Raw genomic sequence first — 25,704 nt, 5'->3', positions numbered from 1 at the left:
GCCTTCCCCTCCCGTGATCAAGTTTAGAAATGGAGACTGCAAGTGCTGCGCACTGCAGCAGACCTTGGTTGGCTATGGGGTCTGACCCTCCCTCTGCCATTGTGAAAACTATTGTGTAGAGAATCCCAGAAGATTGATATCAAGATAGAGTCAAGTTCATATGTTAATTACATGTAAAAATACACTTCTTAAAAAAAAAATAAGGTACATAAAAAACTTAGGAACTTTCATTATACATTTTACTACTTTTTTTTTTTTTGAGTTTTTAAAGCAATAATGGTCTTACTACTGGATGTAATTTCAATAAAGTACAAAAGTTATTTTAGGAAATAGATTGAAACAATTTTAAAAAAGTCAGTATATATTTTATATGTACTTAACTAAACATTTTTACATTTATATATACATCTAGTTAAATAGAGAACTCCAAGGCCCCTTTCACAAGTGTCAGATTCATTTTTCTCAGCAGGGGATCTGTTTGCTGATCCCCAGTTGAACCGAGCAGATGTCCTTGTCTGCTCCACTTATGCAGAGCAGACACAGTACTCTCCACTCTACTGACTGTCTGTTTACCCCTGACTACCCTCATATCCAATTAGGCCAGATGGAAGGGAATGGATCCTCCTTTTTAATCAAGTAAGCATTCTGAGTTCCCTATAAATGTATAGGTTATTTGAAACAAAACAATGCTAACTAAGATAGCATAACACATTGACACACTTCCTTCAATTACACAGATAAGACTTTCCACTTGATGAAAATATATGACATGCCAATATATCACTCTGGAGATCTGGAATGTCCACCAAAGTATGCCTGACAATTTAACCCCTAAAGTAATATTTATTTCATGCCTACCTAAAATTAATATTCATTTTAACATTTTCTAAAGTTGGCATAAAAAATCAGAAGCTCAGTCCTGTTTTTGTAAAATCATATCTTAATAATTTAAACTATAAGGCCCCATATATGTGACAAATGCATACTTTAGTGTGAAGAGCAGTGCCTCCTAATTTGCTAACTTTTTCCAAAATGTAAGCACCTTATTTTAGTTATTCAGACATTTATATAATCTACATGTCTAGTATTACTAACATTAAAGGCTTTCTAAATAAAAAATGACACTGTTTGGTAATTTTGTTTATTAAATAAAAAATAATTGTTTTAACATTTTTACAGTTATTACCATGTACAGTAAATCTTTGCTGGGATTTTTGACATTATAAATATATCCTGTATTCTATGTATTTGTGTCTCTAATGCATTTCTGCATTATAGTGTGTATCCTCAATAAACAAGTTTACTGTGTAAATATGAGAGTAAATAAAAATTACAGAGTATCACAGTTGCTTTTGTACTGATGTACTGTAAACATTGGCACAAGTTTACCTTTATATATGTAGATAAAAGAATAAACTTGTATTTTGTGTCTATAAGGATGAAGTATGATATTTTAGCATAAAGGTGTTTCTAAAGTAATTTTATCTACCTAAACAAAAATATTAGTTATAAAGCACATTTATCACATTAATGTCAACATTTACTCTGGCAAAATCTATCCTGTATGTTTAATTGGATCTTTTCCAAAAAGTAAAATAACTTTGACATACAGCTAGTATATCTACTGTGAGACTGGATACAAGTTTGCAGTAAAACATAGTAACACATTTTTAATAAAAGAACATAAATTATATTTTGCAAACAATATACCTGAATGTATGTATAAACAAGTAGTAAAATAGCAATATTATAATATATTGCCAAATGTATTAATTTATTAATTTTACCATATAACAGTTTCATTAGGAAAAGATATGAAATTAATAAAAGGTCTGACATATGAAATATCTAATTTAACAAGTTACAAGTATTTACTCTTACACAGTCCAATTCCACTAGACTGTGTTATATGCCTTCTTAAATGCAGCAGTGTGCTGAGGGCCGCAGAGAAAGCAAAACTGGCAGTGTCCATTCTTTTCTTTAATATGTACAAAATATCAAGGTTTCTGCTTCAAGATTGATTGATGTGTAATGACAGTTGCATGGTTTGTGGATATCTTATACTGTTCTTGTCCTGATCCTTGAGGAGGAGAAGGTAAAGGTGTTTCAGGAGTGGCTAAAATACAAAATTATAAATAAATATACTTAGCTATTTTACAATTTAATATTGAGGGTAAGCAAATGATTTAAACAAACTTGGTGTGTCTGGTAAAATTACCAATTTTGTCATTACTGAAATTCAAAATTGGCCTCAAATTCTACCATGAGGAATGCTTAGGTAAGAACTTGTTAAAAAAAAAAATAATAAAATAAACAATAAAGTAATTTAATATGTATGTTAGTGCCTGTACAATTTGTAAATACCAGCTGACATCAACAAATTTGTCACTGAAAGTTTTATCGAGTGCATTTGATGAATTTGCACAAAAAATACCTGTTGTATTGGTTAAAAAAAGGAAAAGGAACCTTAGAGTATACCTAAAGGCAATACTTTTTGTTTTGAATAGTAGGGAAGGACTAGAAATGCTATTAGGTGTTTAATGTTGTCTCTAGGACTGAAGGTAAGGAATAATCTAAAATGCTAACAGCATTTTACACTTTCAAATGTTTTTTTGTTTTTTTAACCACTTTCCGACCACTGCACGACTATTTACTGCGGCGGTCAGCCCCTCACAGGCAAAGTGACGTAGTACTGCGTCGCTTGCCTGTGAGGCTCTAGGGAGCGAGCGCGCGCCGCTGGAGGTGCGTTCCCACTCGCTCTCTGACCCCCCCGCGCATGTGACTGGCGGACCCGATGTCCGCCAGTCACTTGCGATCGTCGGTTACACCAGGAGAAAGGCAGGTGGCTAATGTAAACACAGCCGCCTGTCATTCTCCCCTGTGTAAAAGCACAGATCATACAGTCCTGCTATGTAGGACCGTAGATCTCTGCTGTTACACACACAGCCACATCCAATCACAGTTAGAATCATGCCCCTAGGGACACACTTAACCCCTCCCTCTCCAATAAAGTTAACCCCTTCCCTGCCAGTGTCATTTTTACAGTAACAGTGCATATGTATAGCACTGATTACTGTAATGATGATACTGGTACCCCCAAAAGTGTCAAAAATGTCAGTCAAGGGTGCGATCTGTCCGCTGCAATGTCGCAGTACCGCAAAAAAAAATTGCAGATCGCCGCCATTACTCGTTAAAAAAAAAATAATAAAAATGATAAAAATCTTTCCCTTAGTAAACGCAATAACTTTTGCGCAAACCAATCAAAATACGCTTTTTTTGTAATTTTTTTTTACCAAACATATGTAACAGAAAACAAATTGGCCTAAAATGTTAAAAAATTTTGATTTTTACATTTTTTTGGGGGGAATTTCATATAAAAATTTTGAAAAATATTGTTATTTTTGCAAAATTGTCGCTCTTTTTTTGTTTATAGCGCATGATAAAAAAAACGCACAGGTGATCAAATGCCACCAAAAGAAAGCTCTGTTTGTGGGGAAAAAAGGACGTCAATTTAATTTGGGTACAGTGTCGCACGACCGCGCAATTGTCCGTTAAAATCACGCAGTGCCGAATTGCAAAATAGGCCCTGGTCAGGAAGGGGGTAAAATCTTCCGGGGCTTAAGTGGTTAAGCAGGTATTAGTGGTCAAGGCAATGCCAAGACAATGTACCAAATGGACACAGATATCAGAGGATATTGTGTGTCCACTGGTGTAAATGGTCTCTAAGAGGGAACTTATTTCACCTTGGAGATATTTTTTTCTCCAGATTCCTGTTGAGTTTACAGGGTGGGAAGTGAAGGAAAAGATCCAAAAAACCTAACAAGGCTTTTAACCATCTCTACTCTATCCAAAAATAAAAAAATTTTTGACCTAAATTATACTTTAATTAATCTTGATTAAAATGTCCAATTGGACATTTTAGCTAAGCAAAAGCTCTCAACGTCTCTTCTCCCTATTTAAAATAGTTGGAAGAATTTATTTGTAATAAAGACACAGGTACACACATCAATGACTGCATTATAATTTAGAACAAAAAGTCCTCATTTTAGTTTATGTAATCTGAAATATACTGTATAAATAAATATGTTTTTTTTTTTTGAACGACCATCTGATCAGGAAATTGCCTTACCTTCCAAAGAATTCATAATTCTGCTCAGAGCTCAGAGCTCAGAGAGGCAACCTTTCAGAGCTCAGAGAGGCAACCTTTCCAAACAGCCACAGCCAAGTCCTGGATCACTGAGCAGATCATGTTACTGTTTAAGAGACTGTCACATTGGAAAACCTTTTAATTCTTGCACACATCTGCAAAGAGTGAACATACTTATCTTTTTTGCCAACTATGCTGTTCCGTTGCAGTGAACTGGTCCCCTGAATATCTCTTGAAGTGTATCTCCATAGTCCCCAACAACACTCACTGGTTCCTCCTGCTGACCTCTAAATCACTACTATATTCTCTATAGCCTCGTACACATAATAAGAATATCTGACAAATATGCATCCATTTTTGCATGCTAGTCTTATATCGAAAATTAAAAGGTTACTAAAGTTAAGAAAAAACATACATGTTCGCCAGCACACCATGGATCTTGCACAGCAGTCCAAAGAAACATTTTATTGAAAAGGGATTACATCACATCAGGATAAGTGCAAAGTTTCAGAGTCACACAGGACCCCTTCGTCACACATGTCTGACGAAAGGGTTCTGCGTGACTCCGAAATGTTGCACTTATCCTGATGTGATGTGATCCCTTTGCAATAAAAAGTTTTTTTGGACTGCTGTGCAAGATCCATGGTGTGCTGGCGAACATGTATGTTTGTCTGTGATAGATCCAGTGTTCAGCTGGGGATCGCTGCAGTACCCACAACAGATGTGCCTATATCCAGGAAGGTCTGCGATGGGAATATGAACTATTTTAAAGTTATGAAAATTCTTGGACGACAGAATACAACTGCAGAAGTGATGTAATGTGTTGTATTGTATTGTAATGTATTCTGTCGTTTTTGAGCATGTGTGGAATTAGTCTTCTGTTTTTTTTTTTTCAGCTGAATCCTGTACTAATAAAATGAAAATCGTATGTTCTGGTATCGTACGAGAAAGATTTGTTTCTTCGGATAATTTTGCATGAACTGTCATTATCGGCTCTCAAAAGCTGTGTTCTAACGTTCTAAGTATTGTACGATAATTTTGAAAGTGGTATTTTTTGTCCAATTTTCTGATCATGTGTACTAAGCATAACGGTCTGAAAATCAATAGGAGGAGGAGGAGGAGCTGATTGGGACTATGGAGATGTCAATTTTCCAGAGGACATCAGGGGATACGTTCTCTACAATGGACCAGTGTTTAGTGCTATAGCTCTCCAATGTGACAAGGTCTTATTAAATGATGTGGCCAGCTCCCGTACTCTCCATTGCTTGTGAATAGACAATGAAGCAGCAGGGGCACAGTGTCAGCCATGAGATATACTCTCCGGCATGCATGTTCACTATGTTACATCTACATAGTTACATAGTTAGTCAGGTTGAAAAAAGACACAAGTCCATCTGGCTCAACCAATGAAAACAAAAGAAAACAGTAAAGAAAACCCAACCATACAATCCCATATACTGTACATAATCCTATACCCACAGTTGAAAATCCTATCTACAGCCATGTGAAAAGTAATAGAGCACATCGGATTGCAGGGGATTACTATCAGGACAGACTAAGGTACTTTTACTATTTGTATGTAAAATACATTAAATTATTTGTAGTTTATACATGTTATGTAGTATTAAGTAGTGTTTTAAGCAATGTTTAGATATCCAGTTTAGTCATACACATGTCAAAAATATAAACTTAAAATATGCAAGCAAAGAGAAAAAAGCAGTCTTTGTAGACAAAAGTTTCTTCTTCTTACTTGTGTGCAACATAGCTATCACAATTGTTATTATTTTCAATGTAAAAAAAATATTCATAACTGGAAATATACACCTGTTTCTGGAATGCAATACTGCCATATATTAAGAACTCCTATTTACTGATAAAACATGCAAAAATCATATATTTTTTTTATAAAGATCTTAAATATTCAAACTTTATTGAACAGATGCTAACTGTATCAAATTGGAAGCATTTTAATTTGCTTAATATACACACCAATCTGTTCTGAGTGTAGTGTAGAAGACATGGAACTTAGCAGAGTTTGTCCCACTAGAGGGTCTTGTGCTATATGAGGATGTGCAGGATGGTGGATATGACTAGACTCTGTTGCTGAACCTGTTGAAAAATGAATATTTATTAAAAGATAGCAAAATATTTGTCAAGATTTTACAGGTTTGCCAAAAGCATGTTCTATATATGATCTGTCCTGGTCAAACCCAACCCAAAAAATTTAACTGACATTACAAAATCCAATCTGCTTTTGGCTTTCAATTCTTGATTGCACAATGGTGGCGGTCTACAGTATTAATTGCACAATTCCATTACTCTGCTAATTTTGGCCAAAGACATTAATATGGTAAGGTATCTTTTATAATGCTGTACAAAGCTGAAGATGATTTGAGAAACACTCTCAAAAAGAATAGAAAAAACTGTAATACAAATGAGAATGTGTTAGGAGAATATGTATTACACTCTCAAAACACAGTGATATTTACTAGAGCAAAGAATATGCATCAAACCAAGTGTGAGTTAGGAGACTAGGTATAGTCTAGATAAGTATTACCCTGCCAAGTGCATATTTATTTATTTTATGAAAAGTGCTTTAAAAAAAAAAATATGAAAGCAGGATAAATCTATAGGGTACTGCAGAGAGCAAGAACTTTTTGAAAAGTGCAGTATCCAATAGCAATCTTTTGGAAATATTTAAATTAATTGTTATGGGCTACTGCAGTCTGCATCTCTTAATGCCCTTCTGTAACTACTTTTCCTATCTTTCTTTACTACCTCTTTTACTGCCCTTTTACTCCCACTTACAGCCTTTTTAGGTGCTCCTTGGCTAAATGATAAGACAGAGAGCAACTATAACTTGGAGTTTACTAAACAAGTATAATGGTGTTGCAATGACATATATGACAATGACAATAATGCAAAAAATGTTTAGGATGGCAAAAACATACATACACTGCATGATAATGAAAACCTATTTGATTGTGGCAAAGAACATGTATACCCTGCAGAGTCTGATTATGAAAGTTGGACTTTTCAGAGCAGAATTATCTACTTCAATATAACAAATCAGAACACAAACATATTATCCTCGTAAACATCATCCCTCTCAGTGAAGTCCAGGGCCCAACAGATGGAGGGATCCATGCCCAAGGAACAATTGTCCATCCCACTGGAATTGGAGTACTCTGGTAGCAATCAAGGAGCACTCCTCACAGTTGCCGAGTCTTCTGGAGTAGCTACTTGGTATTAGGCTCCAGCTCAGCTGCCTGCATGTTGGTTCTTACATTGGAGGACCTTTCATCTGGCTGCAGCTCTTTTGCCTGATTGCCTCTACCACATTAGGTGTAGCCTCTCTGAACTGCTAAGAGAGGGAAGCTCAGACATGTATACTCCCTTGGCAAGTCCAGAAACCCAGGGAGTTGGAGGAAATTGATATAAGTAGGCCTTCATCTGCAACTGATCATGGTGAGTAAACACTGTATCGGTTTTTCCCCTACTGTCCTTACACCCTTTTCTACCCAAAAGTGTTATGTGAATGCAGAAAATATCAGACAGAAATGTGCTGATATCAGTAGATCCTCTGCAGCTCTAGGACAGTGCTGAAAGGTGAAGTAAAATGCAGTGAAGCTTCCACTGACCATCCCTATCAGAATCCAGGTTTACATTTACACATCACTACTGCTTTTTGCAATACCTTTTTGAATAAAGCATAATTGTTTTAAGCCCCCTTTTATTGTATTTTGTGTTTAACTAAATTTTTATTGCTACTTTTACGAAAATGAATTAGTAACAATTCTTAATCAGCCTCCTAAAATGTAACCATTTACTTTTTATAAATTATAACTTGCTCCAGGCTTGTGGCTTTATACACATTTAGGGTATATTTGAAAGTGGACATTCAACATAATTCACAATATTCTCATGAACATGCTAGGTAAATGCCTTACCTCCTAATAACATCTCCTGGAGAAGATTATCAATCTTTACCATTCCAAACAATTTCACAAACTGAATTTGCTCAATCATTTGCCAAGTGATACTCTGAAGGGTTGGCAGTAATAAAAGAAGTTCTCCAAATCTTCCTCTAGAATCATATTGTCTGTCATTAATGTAATCTTCCAAACTAATCTGTACTTGATATCTCATATTTTTAATCTTCATTGGATTACTGAGCCCTTTGGCATCTATAGAAAGTAGAACACAATATATACATTTAATTCACTAATTCAATTTAAAAGTAAGTAAAAATATAAATAAATGTCGAATTAATATACTAAAATAGCAAATTTAGGTAAAGTCTGAAATAAAAATAGATTCTGATTTAAATCTAGTCATGTGCAAGGTAAAGCGGATCTCTACCACCAAAAGGCCAGTGCAGATTTGTGCTCATGCGCTAGCACATTGCACACATGCTAATATTTATAAGCGAAAGACCAATGTCACTTCTGCAGTGCCAGTTCATCGCACACATATTTGTGCACATGCGATCACGAACGCATGCGTGCACCTATCAATTAGCACTTGGTGCCCAGTGGCCTATTTAAACTGCTCTATTACTGTGAGCAGTTGCTGAATGGTCTTCAGCTCATACCTGTGTTCCCCAACACCTGATCTGTTGTTCCTGATTACTTGTAGATAACCCAGTTTGCCTAGAGCATGGCATTGGGAACTTGCTTTTAAAGGTGCAAGGACTGTCATCTTTATTCTGTGCTCATTACATGCTGGGCCACTGACCTGCAGCAAGTTGTACATGCACCTGTATATGTTTTCATGACATGTCATATGCACAGACTACTTGTCCCAGCTCAGGGTCTCACTAAAGTGGTGTAGCAAAGATATAGGTAACAGCCCAGGAGCAGGTAGAGAATCTGCTCAAACAAGCCAGCAAAATTATCCCCATATTATTTTTTCTGACAGATTTCATTTAAGCACCCTTGTCTGCTAACATCTCAACTCCCTACAATGGGTCATAAGCTAAAAGTAATCTTTCTACACTCAATCATTTTTTACATGTATTTTTTACTTTAAAGATGTACCTGGATCAAAAAATACAATTGCCTTTAAGCAGGCATATTCATTATCATCTATTTGGATCTCCTGAAAAGGCTGGACAAGTTCATCCAAAATTCTGTTGGCAACGCGACTTATCTCAATCTCGCTACAGTTCCTGTGAATTACATAGCTGTTTCCTTTAGGGAAATAAAGACATTTTGTTGAGATGTGTGAGATCTTTACAGACATATTGTAATTATTCAAATATTAAGAAGACAACAAAAAATTGTGATTTACCTAAAAGTAAAATGTCTTTAAACACCATGGAACGTTTCGTTATTCCTAGAAGAAGATGTTCTCCGGCATGAGCCCTCAATAAAGCAACCTTTGGAAAAAGGATCAATAAACATTTATCAAGTCAAATAGCTAGTGTACCTTTAGTTAATTGTATTACTTTCTTTAATTTATTGAAAAGGGTAACTGGATGCACTTCCTCAGTTGTACTCTGAACAGCTACCCAATCTTGCCCTCCTTTTCCCTTGAAGTTTACATAATTTCATGTGGAAACATTTTGCTCAAGGACCTAACTCATAGTAACTATCAAATCAAATCAGGCAGTGTCAGAAAGTGTGCAATAGTAATAAACATTTTATTCAAAGTGCAAATCTGTAACATAGTTAGCCTGGTTGAAAAAAGACACATGCCCATCTAAATAATCCAATAAAATCTATGGATTGCATATTTTCTACTTTTAGTCAAATCACAATTTCCTCTGTGTTGTGATTGAAACGGTGATTCACTTCTTAAGTAGAACTTTGCTTTCATTGTGTTTGGCTTCTTCTTGACTAAAATTAGGATGCATGGCATATTTTGTGATGTAATGTCTCCAATCATGCAAGATTTCCCCATCTCCTCTCTCCCTTCATGCGTGTTGTGCAAGAAGCAGTTTAACCTGCCACCCTCATCTCTGGATCATTGCCTCCTCTTTTCCTAACATAAGTAAATATGAGAAGTACATTCCTGAGCCTTCACCACTCTTTCTGTCCCTCCTGAACAGGCATACAGAGCATTCATTGAGTTCTGGGACATGTAGTTTATTTTCAGGATACTACAGTTGCAGATGGTGTGGGAAGAAGGAAGCAGAAAAAGAATTTCTGCAGTTGAATTTTTTTTATAGAGCCATAAAATGCAAGATATCAGAACATGCACACTTTTTTAAAATAAAAACCAGTATATAAAAAGTAATATCTATGTTAGGCTTAACAGTTGACAAGATAAGATTTACAGTGACAATAATCATTTAATCTGTGATCTTGTGACAGCCAGCATACCAGTCCTCTGCTCATCAGGGATTGAATGTGGGCAGGCACTTCGAACAATGCCCACATCCCATCCTGATGATGTGTATGCTGCTCCAGCATTGACCATGCATACATGATGACATCAACAATTTGAGTAAGAGACTTGCAAAAAGAAAGGCTTTTATGGGACTTTCATAACAACTGGAACTGGCAGGGCAGAAGATCACAAGTTATTATAGAGAGTATTATTTTCTTTTAACAAAGCTGCTGATTACTCAAGAGTTGAGGGGGGAGAGTGGAGGGTTGGTGAAAAGGCTGGAGTTGCTCATTTGAACATCTCATTTGGCATCGCATGTTTAGAGCAATTGCCCTGCAGCACTGAGGTCTTGGGTGTGATCTCAACCAAAGACACTATCTACATGTAGCTTTTATGTTTTCTTCATCCCATAACCATACAGACTGTTTATAGCTAACTTAATTCTAGCATCTCTGTTTAAAAATGTGGTAGGAATATTATTTACACCGTAATCACCTAGTAATCAGTGCGATGTGAAAATCACCTGCAAGACGCACACTGCTATGCAACCCAAAGTTGTCGCTAAATAAAGCAGATGTGTGTGACGCAGAGTAGCAAAGCCTTTTGCAGTGGACTTAACGCTTACAACAAGAACAGGCGTTAACTTTTCACTGAGGCTCTATCAACTGTGCGATGTGAAAATCACCTGCAAAACGCATACTGCTATGCGACCCAAAGTTGTCACTAAATAAAGCAGATGTGTGTGACGCAGAGTAGCAAAGCCTTTTGCAGTGGACTTAACGCTTACAACAAGAACAGCCTTTAAGTTGTCACTGAGGCTTTGGCAACTCTGCGCGGTGAAATTCACCTGCAAAAATCACACTGCTATGCGACCCAAAGTTGTCGCTAAATACAGCAGATGTATGTATCGCTGAAATGTATTTTGCACAATAGCTGACTAGCAAGCACGTATACCTACTGTAGATATATCAGCAGTGCAATGTGCTCACTAGACGGAACCCTGACACTTAAAACTATCCCTACAAAAACTAGATTATTGAATCTTACTATAGTGGTATATAGTACCCTAACTACACTGCATATCCCTTTCCTCACACTAAAAGAACAGCTCCATACAGCAGAAGATAATTTATAACTGACACTGTCCCTTTTAATTTTTTTTTTCTAACTCAAACAGCACAATCGCTGTATTTCTAACTACACTGACAATCTTTCTGGAAGCATCCAAGGCCACCCAGTGTAGATCTTTGCTGACCTGTCGCCCACCACCATACAGATACGTCAAGCTCTCAAACCACTGCTTCAGGTCCTGCAACAAAAAGCCATACCAAGTACTGGTGGGCTTTTCTGTTCCGCCTCAGCTTCATCTACCAACAACGGACCCACGGCTTCTCTTCCCTTCCTGAGGGTGAACACCTGCTGCTCCATCTCGGACTGATCACACAGGGCCCTACAACTTCGTCAGCGCTCAAGGGATCTGGATCCACGAAGAGGCCTTCCCCGCAGAGCCCTCTCACGCAATCCTGGCAGAGGCAGCACTCCAAACGGTCCAAGGACGCTAGGCCCCCTTGATATCCCCGAAGGGACATTTCCACTTGGCTCTGATGTTTTTTGGATGTCCCTTCCTCTTTAGAGACTCTCACTCCTATCCCCACAGTTTTGGGCAACCCCCATGGGTGGCCTCCTATGGTCATGGTTTGCCCTGACCCCACCATTTGTTTGCCGGACTCCCCCCCCTTCCCCCCCCCATCCCCCTACTATAGCTACATATAGTTTTTTTGGGTTCTTTTGGCAATTTATGGGCTTCGCCATTTCCCTTTCTGAAGTTTTTGCAATGACTAGAGGTTCAAAAATGTTTTTTCATTTTTCTTATTGGAAGACACCTGTATTCAATGTTTTTGGTATTGTTGATACTTCTAAGTCTCCGGCGACTTATTGTCCTGGATTGGGCGTCTGGCCGGGGTGGGCTCTCTGCTGCCCCCTCACCCTCATCCACATGGGTTCCAGCCTCTGTGGATCGGGGCAATGGACCTGCCTACAGGCGAGTTCATTTGGGTTCAGGGTTGGTGGAGGATTGGTCCTCCCCCATCCCTGTTGGGCTTGGGTTATTTGTTTCACGTGTGTTTGTCTGTCTTGTCAGGTACATGTATCAGCTCTCTACCCCTCTCTGTTCCCCTCCCTTTGTCTCCCCTTTCTTATCTTCTCTTCCCTTTCATCTTTGCAGTCACCGGGGGATCCCTTGATCTACTGCAAGCTCTTCGGGGAAACCTGTCAGCCAGGGAGAACATGCCAGCCTCCCTCGTTGCAGCTCTCCACCCATCTAGAGCATAATGGCTCCCTCTGATGAATCTCCTGCACAGATGCTGATCGCCTTTCACAATGTCCAAGGCATGAACTCTCCGCTCAAGAGACGTAAGTTGTTTAACCTTTACCATTCACATCACTTAGACATTGTCATGACATAAGAAACTCACTTCCCAGAAACCTACAGACACTTGTTTGTCCACACCAAGTTCCCTCAGTTTTACTTAGCCAATGCTCCTAACAAAACTCGGGGGGTGGGCATATTTTTCGCTAAGCAGGTCCAATTCACCCTCACCCAACAGGTAGCTGACCCGGAAGGGAGATACCTTTTGCTTACTGGGGAAATCGATGGCCGCACCTACTCTTTCCTATCTTATTATGCACCGAACCAGGGTCAGGAACAATTTTTCCGTGCTTTAGCCGCTACTGTTTTACCTCAGGCGACAGGCACAATAATCATGGGGAGTGACTCCAATGTTGCACTTGACCAGAGTATAGATAAATCCCACCCTGGACGAGCGCAGCAATGCCGGCCCTCTAGGCAGAGCACTCGTATAGCGTGGGTGCTCTGTACGGAGGGACTGGTAGATATCTGGAGGGAGATGAACCTGATGGCTAGGGACTACACACACTTCTTGGTTCCCCACCAGATCTTTTCTAGAATTGACCACATATTCGTCTCCGCTAATACGATACCAAGGGTGGTCAAATCCTATATCAGGGATTCCCCTGTCTCGGATCATTCCATGGTGGTCCTGGTGATTACTCGTTCTCCAGCCCCGAGCAAGTAATTTAAATGGCGTCTGAACGAGGCCATACTCAGCAACCCTGTCCATTGCACCATTTTCACGAAATAATTAGTGGAATATTTCCACACAAACACGACGGAGGATATTTCCCCGGGAACTCTCTGGGCCGCTCATAAAGCGGTCATCAGGGGGAAAATTATCCAATTCTCTTCCCAACTAAAATGGCAGCGGGCAGCGGATCTTGTCAAATTGGAAACAGAGTTCCTAATCTTAAGCAAGGCTCACAAACGACACCCCACACCACTTTCCAAAACTCAACTGGAAGGGGCCATGCTCCAATTGAACTTGGCCCTATCCACGGTGGCGGAAAAACAATTGAGATGGTCTGGAGCTAAATTTTATGAGTCTTCGGACAAGATAGGACCTGGATTAGCTTCTAAATTATCCCCTAAGATCAGGACGGTAGCGGTCCCTAAGCTTAGAACGGCTCAGGGCTCCCTCTCTCAACACCCTCAAAAGGTGCTTCACACATTTCATTCGTTCTACTCTAAACTTTATGATACTGCCCCCACCTCCTCGTGGGGCCCCCCGGCGGCGTTCCTTAATTATCTACCCCTCCCCTGCCTATGGAAAGAGCACAAAGACCTGTTAGATGACCCGATAACGGAATTGGAAGTTTTGGGAGTGATTAAACACCTGAAAAAGGGTTCGGCGCCTGGACCCAACGGTTTTACTTCAATCTATTACCAGAACTTTGCTGCTACACTTGTCCCCCATCTCACTAGATTTTATAATGCACTCCAATCGGGGGATTCGATTGAGAGAACCCTCAATTCTGCATACATCACGGTCATTCCTAAACCTGGCAAGGACCACACAAAATTACAAAATTACAGACCCATTTCTCTCATTAATGTTGACCTGAAAACTCTCACCAAAATTCTCTCAAATAGAATCTCCTGATTTATTAGCCAGTACATCCACAAGGACCAATCGGGGTTTATCCCGGGGAGACAAGAGCCATAGACATCATCTCTCTGCTGAATTCCAGATGGGATGGCAAACCACCTCAGGAAGCCTTAATTATGTCAATAGACTTACACAAAGCCTTTGACTCGGTCATGTGGCCCTATCTCTTCGAGATTCTGGAGAGGTGGGACTTTGGTCCTAAATTCATGAATATTCTCCGATCTCTCTATTCCTCCCCCACTGCCCAAATCCACACGGCTGACCATTATTCGGACCCATTTCCTATTAAATGGGGAACTAGACAGGGGTGCCCGCTGTCGCCTCTTATTTTTGCAATAGCAATCGAATCCCTAGCCATAGTGATCCGACGCAATCCCGACGTCCGCGGGGTCCATTGCGGCCCAACTGAACATACAGTAAATGCGCCCTCTTCGCGGATGATCTGTTGCTCTTTTTGTCCTCTCCGGTCACCTCCATCCCCAACGTCCTGGACCTTCTCTGCAGATTCTCCCTAGCGTCGGGTCTCCAAGTCAACTCCTCGGTCCTCAACGTGACGGTCCCCTGCCCAGTCTATGAGTCACTCAAAGCCACCTTTCCCTTTTTGAGGACATGTTTGGAGTCAGGCATGACATCTGAACATGTGTATAGGGGTATATATATACACACACATGTCTGTATATATACACCTGCACATATATAGGTGTGAAAGGAGCAGAACACTATACTTGCGCTAATTAAATAATTAACACCAATATGGCTCCGCTCCTATCACACCTATATGTGTGTAAGTGTAAAATACATATAAGTGTGTGTGTATATATATAACCCTATACAGAAGTTTAGATGTTTTGCCTGCCTCCAAAGAACCCAAAAAAATGCCCAAAAAAATGCCTGCGCCAAAAAAAAAAACGCCCAGGTGTGTTTTTGCAGCAGCCGTTTTTTTGGGCATTTTTTTGGGGTCTTTGGAGGCAGGCAAAACATCTGAACTTCTGTATAGGGGTATATATATACACACACACTTATATGTATTTTACACTTACACATATATAGGTGTGATAGGAGCGGAGCCATATTGGTGTTAATTATTTCATTAGCGCAAGTATAGTGTTCTGCTACTTTCACACCTATATATGTGTATGGGTATATATACATATAAGTGTGTGTGTATATATACCCCTATACAGAAGTTCAGATGTTTTGCCTGCCTCCAAAAAAATGCCCAAAAAAACGCCTGCGCCCAAAAAAAACGCCCAGGTGTGTTATTGCAGGGTTTTTTTGGGCATTTTTTTTGGGGTCTTTGGAGGCATGCAAAACATCTGAACTTCTGTATAGGGATATATATACACACACACTTATATGTATTTTACACTTACACATATATAGGTGTGATAGGAGCGGAGCCATATTGGTGTTAATTATTTCATTAGCGCAAGTATAGTTTTCGCTACTTTCACACCTATATATGTGTAGGTGTGTATATATACCCCTATACAGAAGTTCAGATGTCATGCCTGCCTCCAAAGAACCCAAAAAAATGAACAGAAAAAAACCCTGCAATAACACACCTGGGCGTTTGTTTTTTTTTTGGCGCAGGCGTTTTTTTGGGCATTTTTTTGGAGGCAGGCAAAACATCGGAACTTCTGTATACTGAACACTATACTTGCGCTAATGAAATAATTAACACCAATAGGTCTCCGCTCCTATCACACCTATATATGTGTAAGTGTAAAATACATATAAGTGTGTGTGTATATATATATACCCCTATACAGAAGTTCAGATGTTTTGCCAGCCTCCAAAGACCCCAAAAAAATGCCCAAAAAAACGCCTGCGGCAAAAACACACCTGGGCATTTTTTTTTGGCGCAGGCATTTTTTTGGGCATTTTTTTGGGTTCTTTGGAGGCAGGCAAAACATCTGAACTTCTGTATAGGGGTATATATATACACACACACACACTTATATGTATTTTACAATTACAAATATATAGGTGTGATAGGAGCGGAGCCATATTGGTGTTAATTATTTCATTAGCGCATGTAAAGTGTTCTGCTACTTTCACATATATGTGTATGGGTATATATACATATAAATATGTGTGTATATATACCCCTACACAGAAGTTCTGGTGTTATGCCTGCCTCCAATAACCCCCCAAAAATGCCCCAAAAAAACCACTTGATACTAAACCGGCAAGGTGTGAAAATAGCGGAGCCATATCCCTGTTCTATAAGTGACATAATACAAACTATCTTTTTTTTATGGTTCTGGACATGCTACAGAGCTGAAACTTCACAGGTACACTTTTTAGACCCCCCCCCCCCCCCCAGACACTAAATCCAAAGTCAAAATCCAAAAATCTCTCTTTTTTTTTTCTTTTTTAATTTTTTCAATAATTGGCTCTCTATCAAAAATGACAATTTTTAAGAACTTTTTTTTGTGTGATTAATAGTCCCTGGGGCATGACCCAGAACCCTAGGCACTTTTTAGGGGCATTTATTGGGTTTTAGGGCTTCAAAATGGTGTTTTTTGATTACCGAAGTTCGGGTCCCATTGATTTCAATGGGGTTCTGAAATCCGGGCCGAACTTTCGGGAAGTTCGGATATTCTGGCCGAACCGAACTTTTGAAAAGTTCGATCATCCCTACTCCCAAGCATTCACTTTCCCTGTTTTTTTTTATACTTCTGGGCGCTAAACTCACCTTGGCCAGAGCCTGGAAAAGGCCTTCCGTATCTTATCAAGCTGTTACCAGGAAAATCTCCTGGATCATGGCCCAGGAAAAGATGGTTGCGATCTTAAAGGATCGGGTACTCAAATTTGAGAGTGTCTGGGAGCCGTGGGCACTGCATTTCAAGATCACATTGTAGCATGAAATTGATTTTTCTTCGTCCCTGCTTACTTTTGAACCCCCCCCCGTGACTAACTTCTTTGACTATCCCCTCTCCTATGCTATGTCTATTCCCACCCACTCTTCTTCTTTCCCCCTTTCTTTTCGTGTCTGTATGTTGTGATGTATCAACAGATGACCGTTGGCTATAAAGTTGGGCTGGCCTGCCACTGTTGCCCCCTCACATCTGCAAATTTTGGTTTTAACTCTAGAGATGGACCCTGAGGGCCATGTCGACTATTTTTCGGAGGAATGGTGGGATCCCCGGGTATCAGTCTGGGAATCCCCCTCAGCTGTACCCAGGAGGGTGTGTCCAGATGTTTCGCAACCTTTCTTGGTGCCCAGAGACCTCGGCCTGGCCAGGTATTTAGCATTCCCCAAATCCCTTTGGGGGGGGGGGCATGGATAGTGGCAGGTCTTCTCCCATTTCCTCTAAGTCTTCAACTGTTTGAGTTTTATGCTGCAGGGAATGTTGCCAGATTTCATGAAAGTCACACCCTGATGTCCCATTCTCCCTTTCACCTTTGTTTTTGGCTGGGTTTTATTATCCTGCATAATTTGTTTTATATGAATATTCTACCATTGACTCACTCGCATGTTACCTGATTGCAATTGCCACTGCGAACCTCTACTGGTTTGAGGTTCTATCCAATTGATTGTTTGATTCTATGCATTGTATTGTGTTTGACAAAATAAAAACCTTTTTGATTGAAAACCACTAGCCAAAACTGCCTCATTCCAACAAACATGAAAAGCATGGTTACCTTGGATTAAAAGGTGATTACAATGTTAGGAGGCAAGTAAAATATAACTTTATCAATCCAATGTTCCTCTTCACTGTTCAATGTATTATACCTTTATGCTGTGTTCATTATTATTATCTTGTATGAAAATATGCATATGAGTATGTAACCACAATCATACCTATGTTTTTGTTTGTTCCTTTTTGAAAACTCAATAAAATTTAATTTAAAAAAAGATCTTGTTTTTACTTTTTTTATGGTACCAAGAAAATCTTGCTTGCCCCATTCCCTTCCCCTGCCCTCCCCTATCCCTTTCCCCACCCTCCCCAATTCCTCTACCCTTTTGGCCAAACTTTGGCCTAAAAAGCCTGTTACTAATAGGATGTAGGTACCTTGTTTATATAATATTTTTAAGGAGCACTGACAATTTAGGGTCAGTGAATATCTGAAGTTGGTTTTGCTTTGAATACCCACTTATATGCAGGGGAATGAAAAAGATGGGATTTTGCCATTCAGTAAGGTAAATAAATATTCTTTTTATTCAAACAAACAGTCTCTCTTGCTTTAGTACGTTAACCGCAATGTATCCCAATACTTAAAACAGTAATAAACCCAAAACTGAAAAAAATGTAACATATTCCAGCTTACTAATCCTTAGGTGTAGTAGTTGCATTTGTTTTTTTTTTTGTCTTTTTTCCCTCTGTTTTCACCTGGTTATCTTGCCAACTCCCTTACTGTATTAAAGTGTCTACACTAAAGGAGCAACAGAAACAAGATTAGGCAGAGCATTGTCAGTCTTGGAGGATAAAAGTGTTAGATGTACTAGCAGATTTACATGCACTTACAAACTGAAGCCAAATTCTAACTAAAACTTTGTAATCAGTTACAGCAATATTTTTTTTTCTTTTAAAAAATGGATCATTGTAAGCACCCCTGTCATTGATAAATGACTTGTGTCAACCCTGTAACTGCTACATCTGAAAGGCAGCTTGTTTTTTGAAAAATAACAGACTTACTGGCTAGATCACCAGGTGAAAATAAAGAAAAGAAAGCCTGAAAAAGAAAACAAATGCAGTTACTGCATTTAAGAATTGGTGAGCTGCAATATAATAAATGTTTAATTTTGGGTTTAATACTAAAAGGATAGCAAAATGTTAAGAGATTTAAAAACATTTTACACAAATAGAATGGACAACTGTTCAATGTTCTTTTATTTAATCTTCCGAAAATGTCTATAAGAAAGCATAAAGGTATTACTGTAAGGATTTCTCTTATTGGAATTGCATCGTTAACTTTGAATGTCTTGTTGATTCAGTGAAGCCTAATCTTATTTATTTATACATTTCTTACCTGGTCATCCAGGGGAAGCTCGCAGAATGCAGGAATGTATTTTGCCCACTCCACCAAGACCAGCAGTTGCTGCTTCATGGATTCACAAATATCAGTAACACTGGCAATTTTCTTTGTATTTATGTCAGTACTTGTACCAGTACTTGGGGCAGTGATCTAACAATGTTAAAAAGAGAAAGAAAATGAATAGACTATATTAAAACACAGTTCTCATAAAGAATTACCTGTGCCTTACCCTGTTTTTTAAACAAAAACCACAAAAGCAATCATGCAAATAATTGAAAATGCTGCTGGCTTTATGGATTCTCTTTCAACATGCATGCAAATAGATGGAGCTTGCTCCCATTCACAGTATTACTCCAGCGCGTGTTAAACCTAATGGTAACTTTTATTGTATGCGTAGACAGACAGACAGACAGACAGACAGACAGACAGACAGACAGACAGACAGACAGACAGACAGACAGACAGACAGACAGACAGACAGACAGACAGACAGACAGACAGATAGATAGATAGATAGACATTATTTTACAGAGTGAAAGGCTTTTGTTAATAAACTCTGATGGAAGCAGCTATGATTGCTGAGAAGCATAGGCATAACCTGATCCATTATGTAACCTACTGTGATGATATTGCCTGAATAATGACACCAAACTATTTTGTGTGTTGCAAAAGGCAAGGCCACAACTTTATTGGGAGCATATCTGAATCCACTGGTACAGCAAACCAACATATTTACAACCACTAAACCCAGTCACAGATGATTCACTGGTACAGCAAACCAACATATTTACAACCACTAAACCCAGTCACAGATGATCTATGAGCACCCACTAAACAGCCCACTGCCTGTCTTAGACCTAAGACAAATTTCCAAATACCTTAAACATATGTATAGGTAACTCTGCTAAAACAAACAAGACAATAAAAGAAAAAAAAGGGCCAGTGTGCATGCTGAACACACTTAGTAGCTTCTCTTCTCCTTCCTGATTAGGCAGAAACATCCAGTAACATACCACAAACTTGCATGTTCAACCATAAGGGCTCTTTCACACGGGCGTTCCGATCAGATCCTCCTGTCAGTTTGTTAGGCGGATCTGATCGGATGCCCCATTCAGCCCTATGGAGCATCAGCGGTGACATGTCCGCATCCGATCCTGTCCGTGAAATCCGGACAAATGGAAACCCTATTTTCCATCCGTCCTGGGGATTGGATCGGATGGGATCAGATGAGAGCGGACAGGCGGTCCGCTCTCATCCGATTCCCCATAGAGAGCAGCGGGGCTCTGACACCTCCCTCTCCGCATGGAGCTGTCATCCGCCGGCTCAGCGGGGATCGGCGGATCGATCCCCGCTGAGCAGAGCACGGTCCGCAACGGAATGCGGACCGTGTGAAAGGGTTCTCAGTGTTAGGAAGAACATTCTAACCTAACCAATCAGGGCAGAAAGTGAAACTTATTTATGTTTTTTTATTTGCTAAGAGGTGCTATTCATTTTGAAATATGAAGGTTTAGCTAGCTTTAATTAAGTGCAAACATTTTGTCTTTTGTTAGTTTCAATTTTACATCATTCTGTAATAAAATTGACCACAGCTTTATCTTATTCCCCAAGCTAAGTGGACTTACTTATTGCTAAGTGAAAACTCTCTACTCCTCTGGAGGTTGGGGCTCTGGAACCAAGTTCTTAGCTCTCCTACCCGCTGCGGTCTGCCCTCCAGACCAAATGAAGTAAGTTAGTAAACTACTAACAGTATTCAAGTACTTACATATACTCTTGGATGGGACAGAAGCCTAATGAGGACATTTATATATGAAGAAGAGTGAATATTGCTATCCACTCTCTGCTATAAACCTCTGAGGTTATTTCCTACTGTGGCCTGCATTTTGCAGCTCATTCATAAAATGCAGGCTGCAGTGTGGAGCCTGCAGTACCTCATGGAGTTCTGTCAGATTATCACCTCAAAAATAACTTCTATTATTGGAAGTGAGACCAGGTGCATGGCTGACAGTTCACCTGATCAACTTCTTCTCCCAACATTTTATTTTTGTATCCTTCAATACTTTTATTTGTGCCCCCCTTTATAACAGGGTGACCAGATGTCTCCAGTTTCCAGAGACAGTCCCTAATTTTGCTACAACTCTACTATTATTACTGTAGGAATTTATGAAGTGCTGACAATGTATGCATCACTTTACATATTAACATCAGTCCTTGTCTTCAAGGAGCTTACACACATACTAGAGCTAAGCTACAAGCATATCAAATAGTTTGTATATGCGCTCTTAGGTCACAGGATACCTAGGCGCAAAAAGATAGTTATAGGTGCCACATCCTTAATAATGAAATTGGAAAATGGAAGAGGAAGAAATTTTGGACTTTATTGGCACCGGTATTAAAAAGGTATGTTTTATTGAAAAAATCACGGAAAAATATATTTAACCACTTGCCGACTGCCTAACGCTGATCTACGTCGGCAGTCAGCCCCTCACAGGCAAAGTGACGTAGGGCTACGTCACTAGCCTGTGAGGGTCTAGGGAGTGAGCGCGCGCCCCCCGGAGGCGCGCTCCCGCTCCCGCGTGGTCACGGACCCCCCCGCGCGTGTGACCCAGCAGACCCGATGTCCGCCGGTCACTCTGCGATTGGCGGGGGAGAGGGAGAAAGTCAGGCGGCTTGTGTAAACAAGCTGCCTGTCATTCTCCCCTGTGTATGAAGGATGATCATACGGTTCTACTATGTAGAACCGTTGATCACTCTTCATACATCTGAAGCCACAGCCAATCACAGTAGAAAGCACGCCCCTAGGGACACACATAGCCCCTCCCTTTCAAAAAAAGTTAACCCCTTCACTGCCAGTGTATTTTTACAGTAACAGTGCATATGTAGAGCTCTGAGGAAGGGGGCCTGACCCCCGAAACGCGTTAGTGGTCCTGACTGAAGGACTTGTTCCAGTTCACACATGGTGGATGCTTGTAACATGATTTTATCTTTACGTCTGTGAGTATGCATTTGGCATTTTTATTAAAAATTTGCAAATATTGACCACGGGTAATGCACTAGGTGTTTGCGCCTCCTTTTCCTTTCTTTTCTATGTACCCATGTTAGAGTTCCCTGCCTGAGGAGAGCAGCACGCCAGTGTTCCCCTTCAAAGTGAGCGCTAGGCTGAATTTTTGTACTTTGGTCATCCAGGAAACAGGCAATATTTCCTGCAAGTATCACCATTATTTGAAAAACACTGGTGGTTGTAATGGCCATCCATTAGCAGGATTTACATGGTGACAAACCTGCAGAATATGAGTCTAGAGAGTATCATAGGACATACAGCTATTTATGTCACACATTTATAGGAAGGACCAGTCACTGTCTGCTGTCAGAATACATTTATCAGTGGCTGTAGCCAGCTGATTGAGAAAACATTTCCAACAAGCCCGTTCAATAGAAGTTGATCTAAGGATTCATTATTGTCGAACTGCACAGCCGCACATGGAGCAAAATTTGGCTGGTCTCCAATGAACTGACAAAATTTTAATCCAACTATGGCCAAATGTAGTCTATTTTTTTATATTCCTGCCACAGTCATAAGGAAGCAAAACTATTATGGAGCATATACAGTATGTACAAGCAAGCAAATAAACCTACATGTTGTAGTATGTGTAGGATGCCTAAAGAATGAAGAGAAAAGCAAAGAAACTAAAAAGTAGGATTTCAACAGTTTCTCAGTACTTCAAAAAAATAGCACTAAATGATTGTTGTGACATTATTAAAGCTTGTTTTCCCCCCATGTGTTGACAAAATGCATCATCTAGTCGATTTGAATAAGGTATAAAGGTATACAACAAACAGATGCTAAACACAGAAGGAAGTAATAAACAGAACTGAACTTTTGGTCAATGATTTCTGCTGAGCACTGTAATGTTATTAAATCCACTCGAAAACTAAGCCTTTTCTGGCACTTTTTGTTTACAAATTTCAATTAATATTTTTTTGCTAGAAAACTACTTACAACCCCCAAACTTTATATATATATATATATATATATATATATATATATATATATATATAGCAGACACCTTAGGGAATACAATGGCAATTGTTGCAATTTTTTATGCCTCACGGTATTTGAGTAATTAAAAAAAAAAAAAAATACACTTTAAAGAAATAATCCCTTTTATTCCTATTACAAGAAATGTATAGATCACTTGTCAAAGAAAAGGAATGTCAGGTCCTCTTTATGGAGAGATTTGAGGTCAATATGCACTATATTACCAAAAGTATTGGGACGTCTGCCTTTACATGCACAATAACTTTTATGGCATTCCAGTCTTAATCCATAGGATTCACTATTGAGTTGGCCCAACCTTTGCAGCTATAACAGCTTCAACTCTTCTGGGAAGGCTGTCCACAAGGTTTAGGAGTGTGTCTATGGGAATGTTTTACCATTCTTCCAGAAGCACATTTGTTAGGTCAGGCACTAATGTGAACTATGTAACTATGTAACTATGTAACGAGAAGGCCTGGTTTGCAGTCTCCGCTCTAAATAAAAAAGATGTTCTATCGGGTTGAGGTCAGTACTCTGTGCAGGCAAGTCATGTTATGGACATTGCTTTGTGCACTGGTGCAAATCATTTGGTGGAGGGGGGATTATGGCGTGGGGTTGTTTTTCAGGGGTTGGGCTTTGCCCCTTAGATCCAGTGAAAGGAACTCTTAAGGCATCTGCCTGCCAAGACATCTTGGACAATTTCATGCTCCCAACTTTATGGTAACAGTTTGGGGATGGCCTCTTCCTGTTCCAACATCACTGCGCAACAGTGCACAAAGCAAGGTCCATAAATGGATGAGCGAGTTTTGGGGGGAACTTGACTACCACAAGAGGACACAGTTTTAAATTAGAGGGGCAAAGGTTTAAAAGTAATATGAGGAAGTATTACTTTACTGAGAGAGTAGTGGATGCATGGAATAACCTTCCTGCAGAAGTGGTAGCTGCAAATACAGTAAAGGAGTTTAAGCATGCATGGGATAGGCATAAGGCTATCCTTCATATAAGATAGGGCCAGGGACTATTCATAGGATTCAGATATATTGGGCAGACTAGATGGGCCAAATGGTTCTTATCTGCCGACACATTCTATGTTTCTATGTTTCTATGTTTGACTGGCCTGCACAGAGTATTGACCTCAACCCATTAGAATACCTTTGGGATGAGTTAGAGTAGAGACTGCGAGCCAGGCCATCTCGCCCAACATCAGTCCCTGACCTCACAAACGCGCTTCTGGAAGAATGGTCAAACATTCCCATAGACACACTCCTAAACCTTGTGGACAGCTTTCCCAGAAGAGATGAAGCTGTTATAGCTGCAGAGGGTGGGCCAACTCAATATTAAACCCTACGGACTAAGACTGGGATGCCATTAAATTTAATGTGTCTGTCTGGGCAGGTGTCCCAATATGTTTGGTAATATAGTGTATACATATATAAATAATATATGTATTGCGGTCCTAATATATGTATTAGGAATACTTTTTTTTGCAATTCTACCAATGCATAGTTTTTACAAATATGTTATTTAAAATAGGAGAGTACTGGGGCGTGGCTGCCAGCACGAGAGATGGCTGCACTGTAAGTCAGCTCCGTGAGCCACCAGAGACACGAGCCGCAACAAGGGCGCCTACCGACTAAACGGACAGCCGTGCTGATACCTGATAGCCCGCTGAACACTCCAGGATGACCCGCAGGAAGAAGGACACCGGACAGCTTAACAAACTGTCCGGTTTCTTCATCTCACAGGCGCATGGTCTCCACCAAGATGGCGCCGGCGGGAAAGGACAAGCACGGAGCTCCAAGCAGGGAAACGAGCCGCTTGCCAAGCTACCTCTACTCCCGCCTCCGCATCCACAGTGCAGGATCATCGGGAACCCTGACAGCGGTCAGTCCTCGGGGTCACCCTCACCACCCTCGCCTACATCCCGGAGCCCAGCGAAAAGCAGGCAGAGGAGAGACTCGCCGCCAGGACCTCTAGGCATCCCAGGTATGGAAGTTTCACATCCCCACTCACTTCCAGAGATGCAAGCATTGCCTGTCACTACTACATCTGGCGCTGTCTCCTCAGGGGGGAATCCCATATCGGAAGCTTCCATGAGGGAAATGCTATTCTCCCTAAGAACGTCCATGCAAGTGGATATGCAGCATAATACAGATCGCATTACTGCAGAGATCTCGGCTTTG

General features: G+C 40.0%; 1 protein-coding gene across 1 annotated transcript in view; it reads right to left on the bottom strand.

Moving 5' to 3' along the window:
• Positions 1-1,187: 1,187 nt before the first annotated feature.
• HNF4G (hepatocyte nuclear factor 4 gamma) overlaps positions 1,188-25,704 on the bottom strand; it is a 182,116-nt gene continuing 157,599 nt past the window's right edge. Inside the window, exons 6-11 of the mRNA XM_082258435.1 lie at positions 19,483-19,638; positions 9,440-9,527; positions 9,187-9,339; positions 8,098-8,334; positions 6,137-6,256; positions 1,188-2,116 (exon numbers count right to left, since the gene is read on the bottom strand). Coding sequence (XP_082114561.1) covers positions 1,998-2,116; positions 6,137-6,256; positions 8,098-8,334; positions 9,187-9,339; positions 9,440-9,527; positions 19,483-19,638 — 873 coding nt within the window. The 3' untranslated portion in view covers positions 1,188-1,997. The remainder of the gene's footprint in view (positions 2,117-6,136; positions 6,257-8,097; positions 8,335-9,186; positions 9,340-9,439; positions 9,528-19,482; positions 19,639-25,704) is intronic.

This window comes from Pelophylax lessonae, assembly GCF_965119305.1.
Source record: "Pelophylax lessonae genome assembly, chromosome: 5".
NCBI lineage: Eukaryota > Metazoa > Chordata > Amphibia > Anura > Ranidae > Pelophylax > Pelophylax lessonae.
This window is presented reverse-complemented; position numbering and strand designations above follow the sequence as displayed.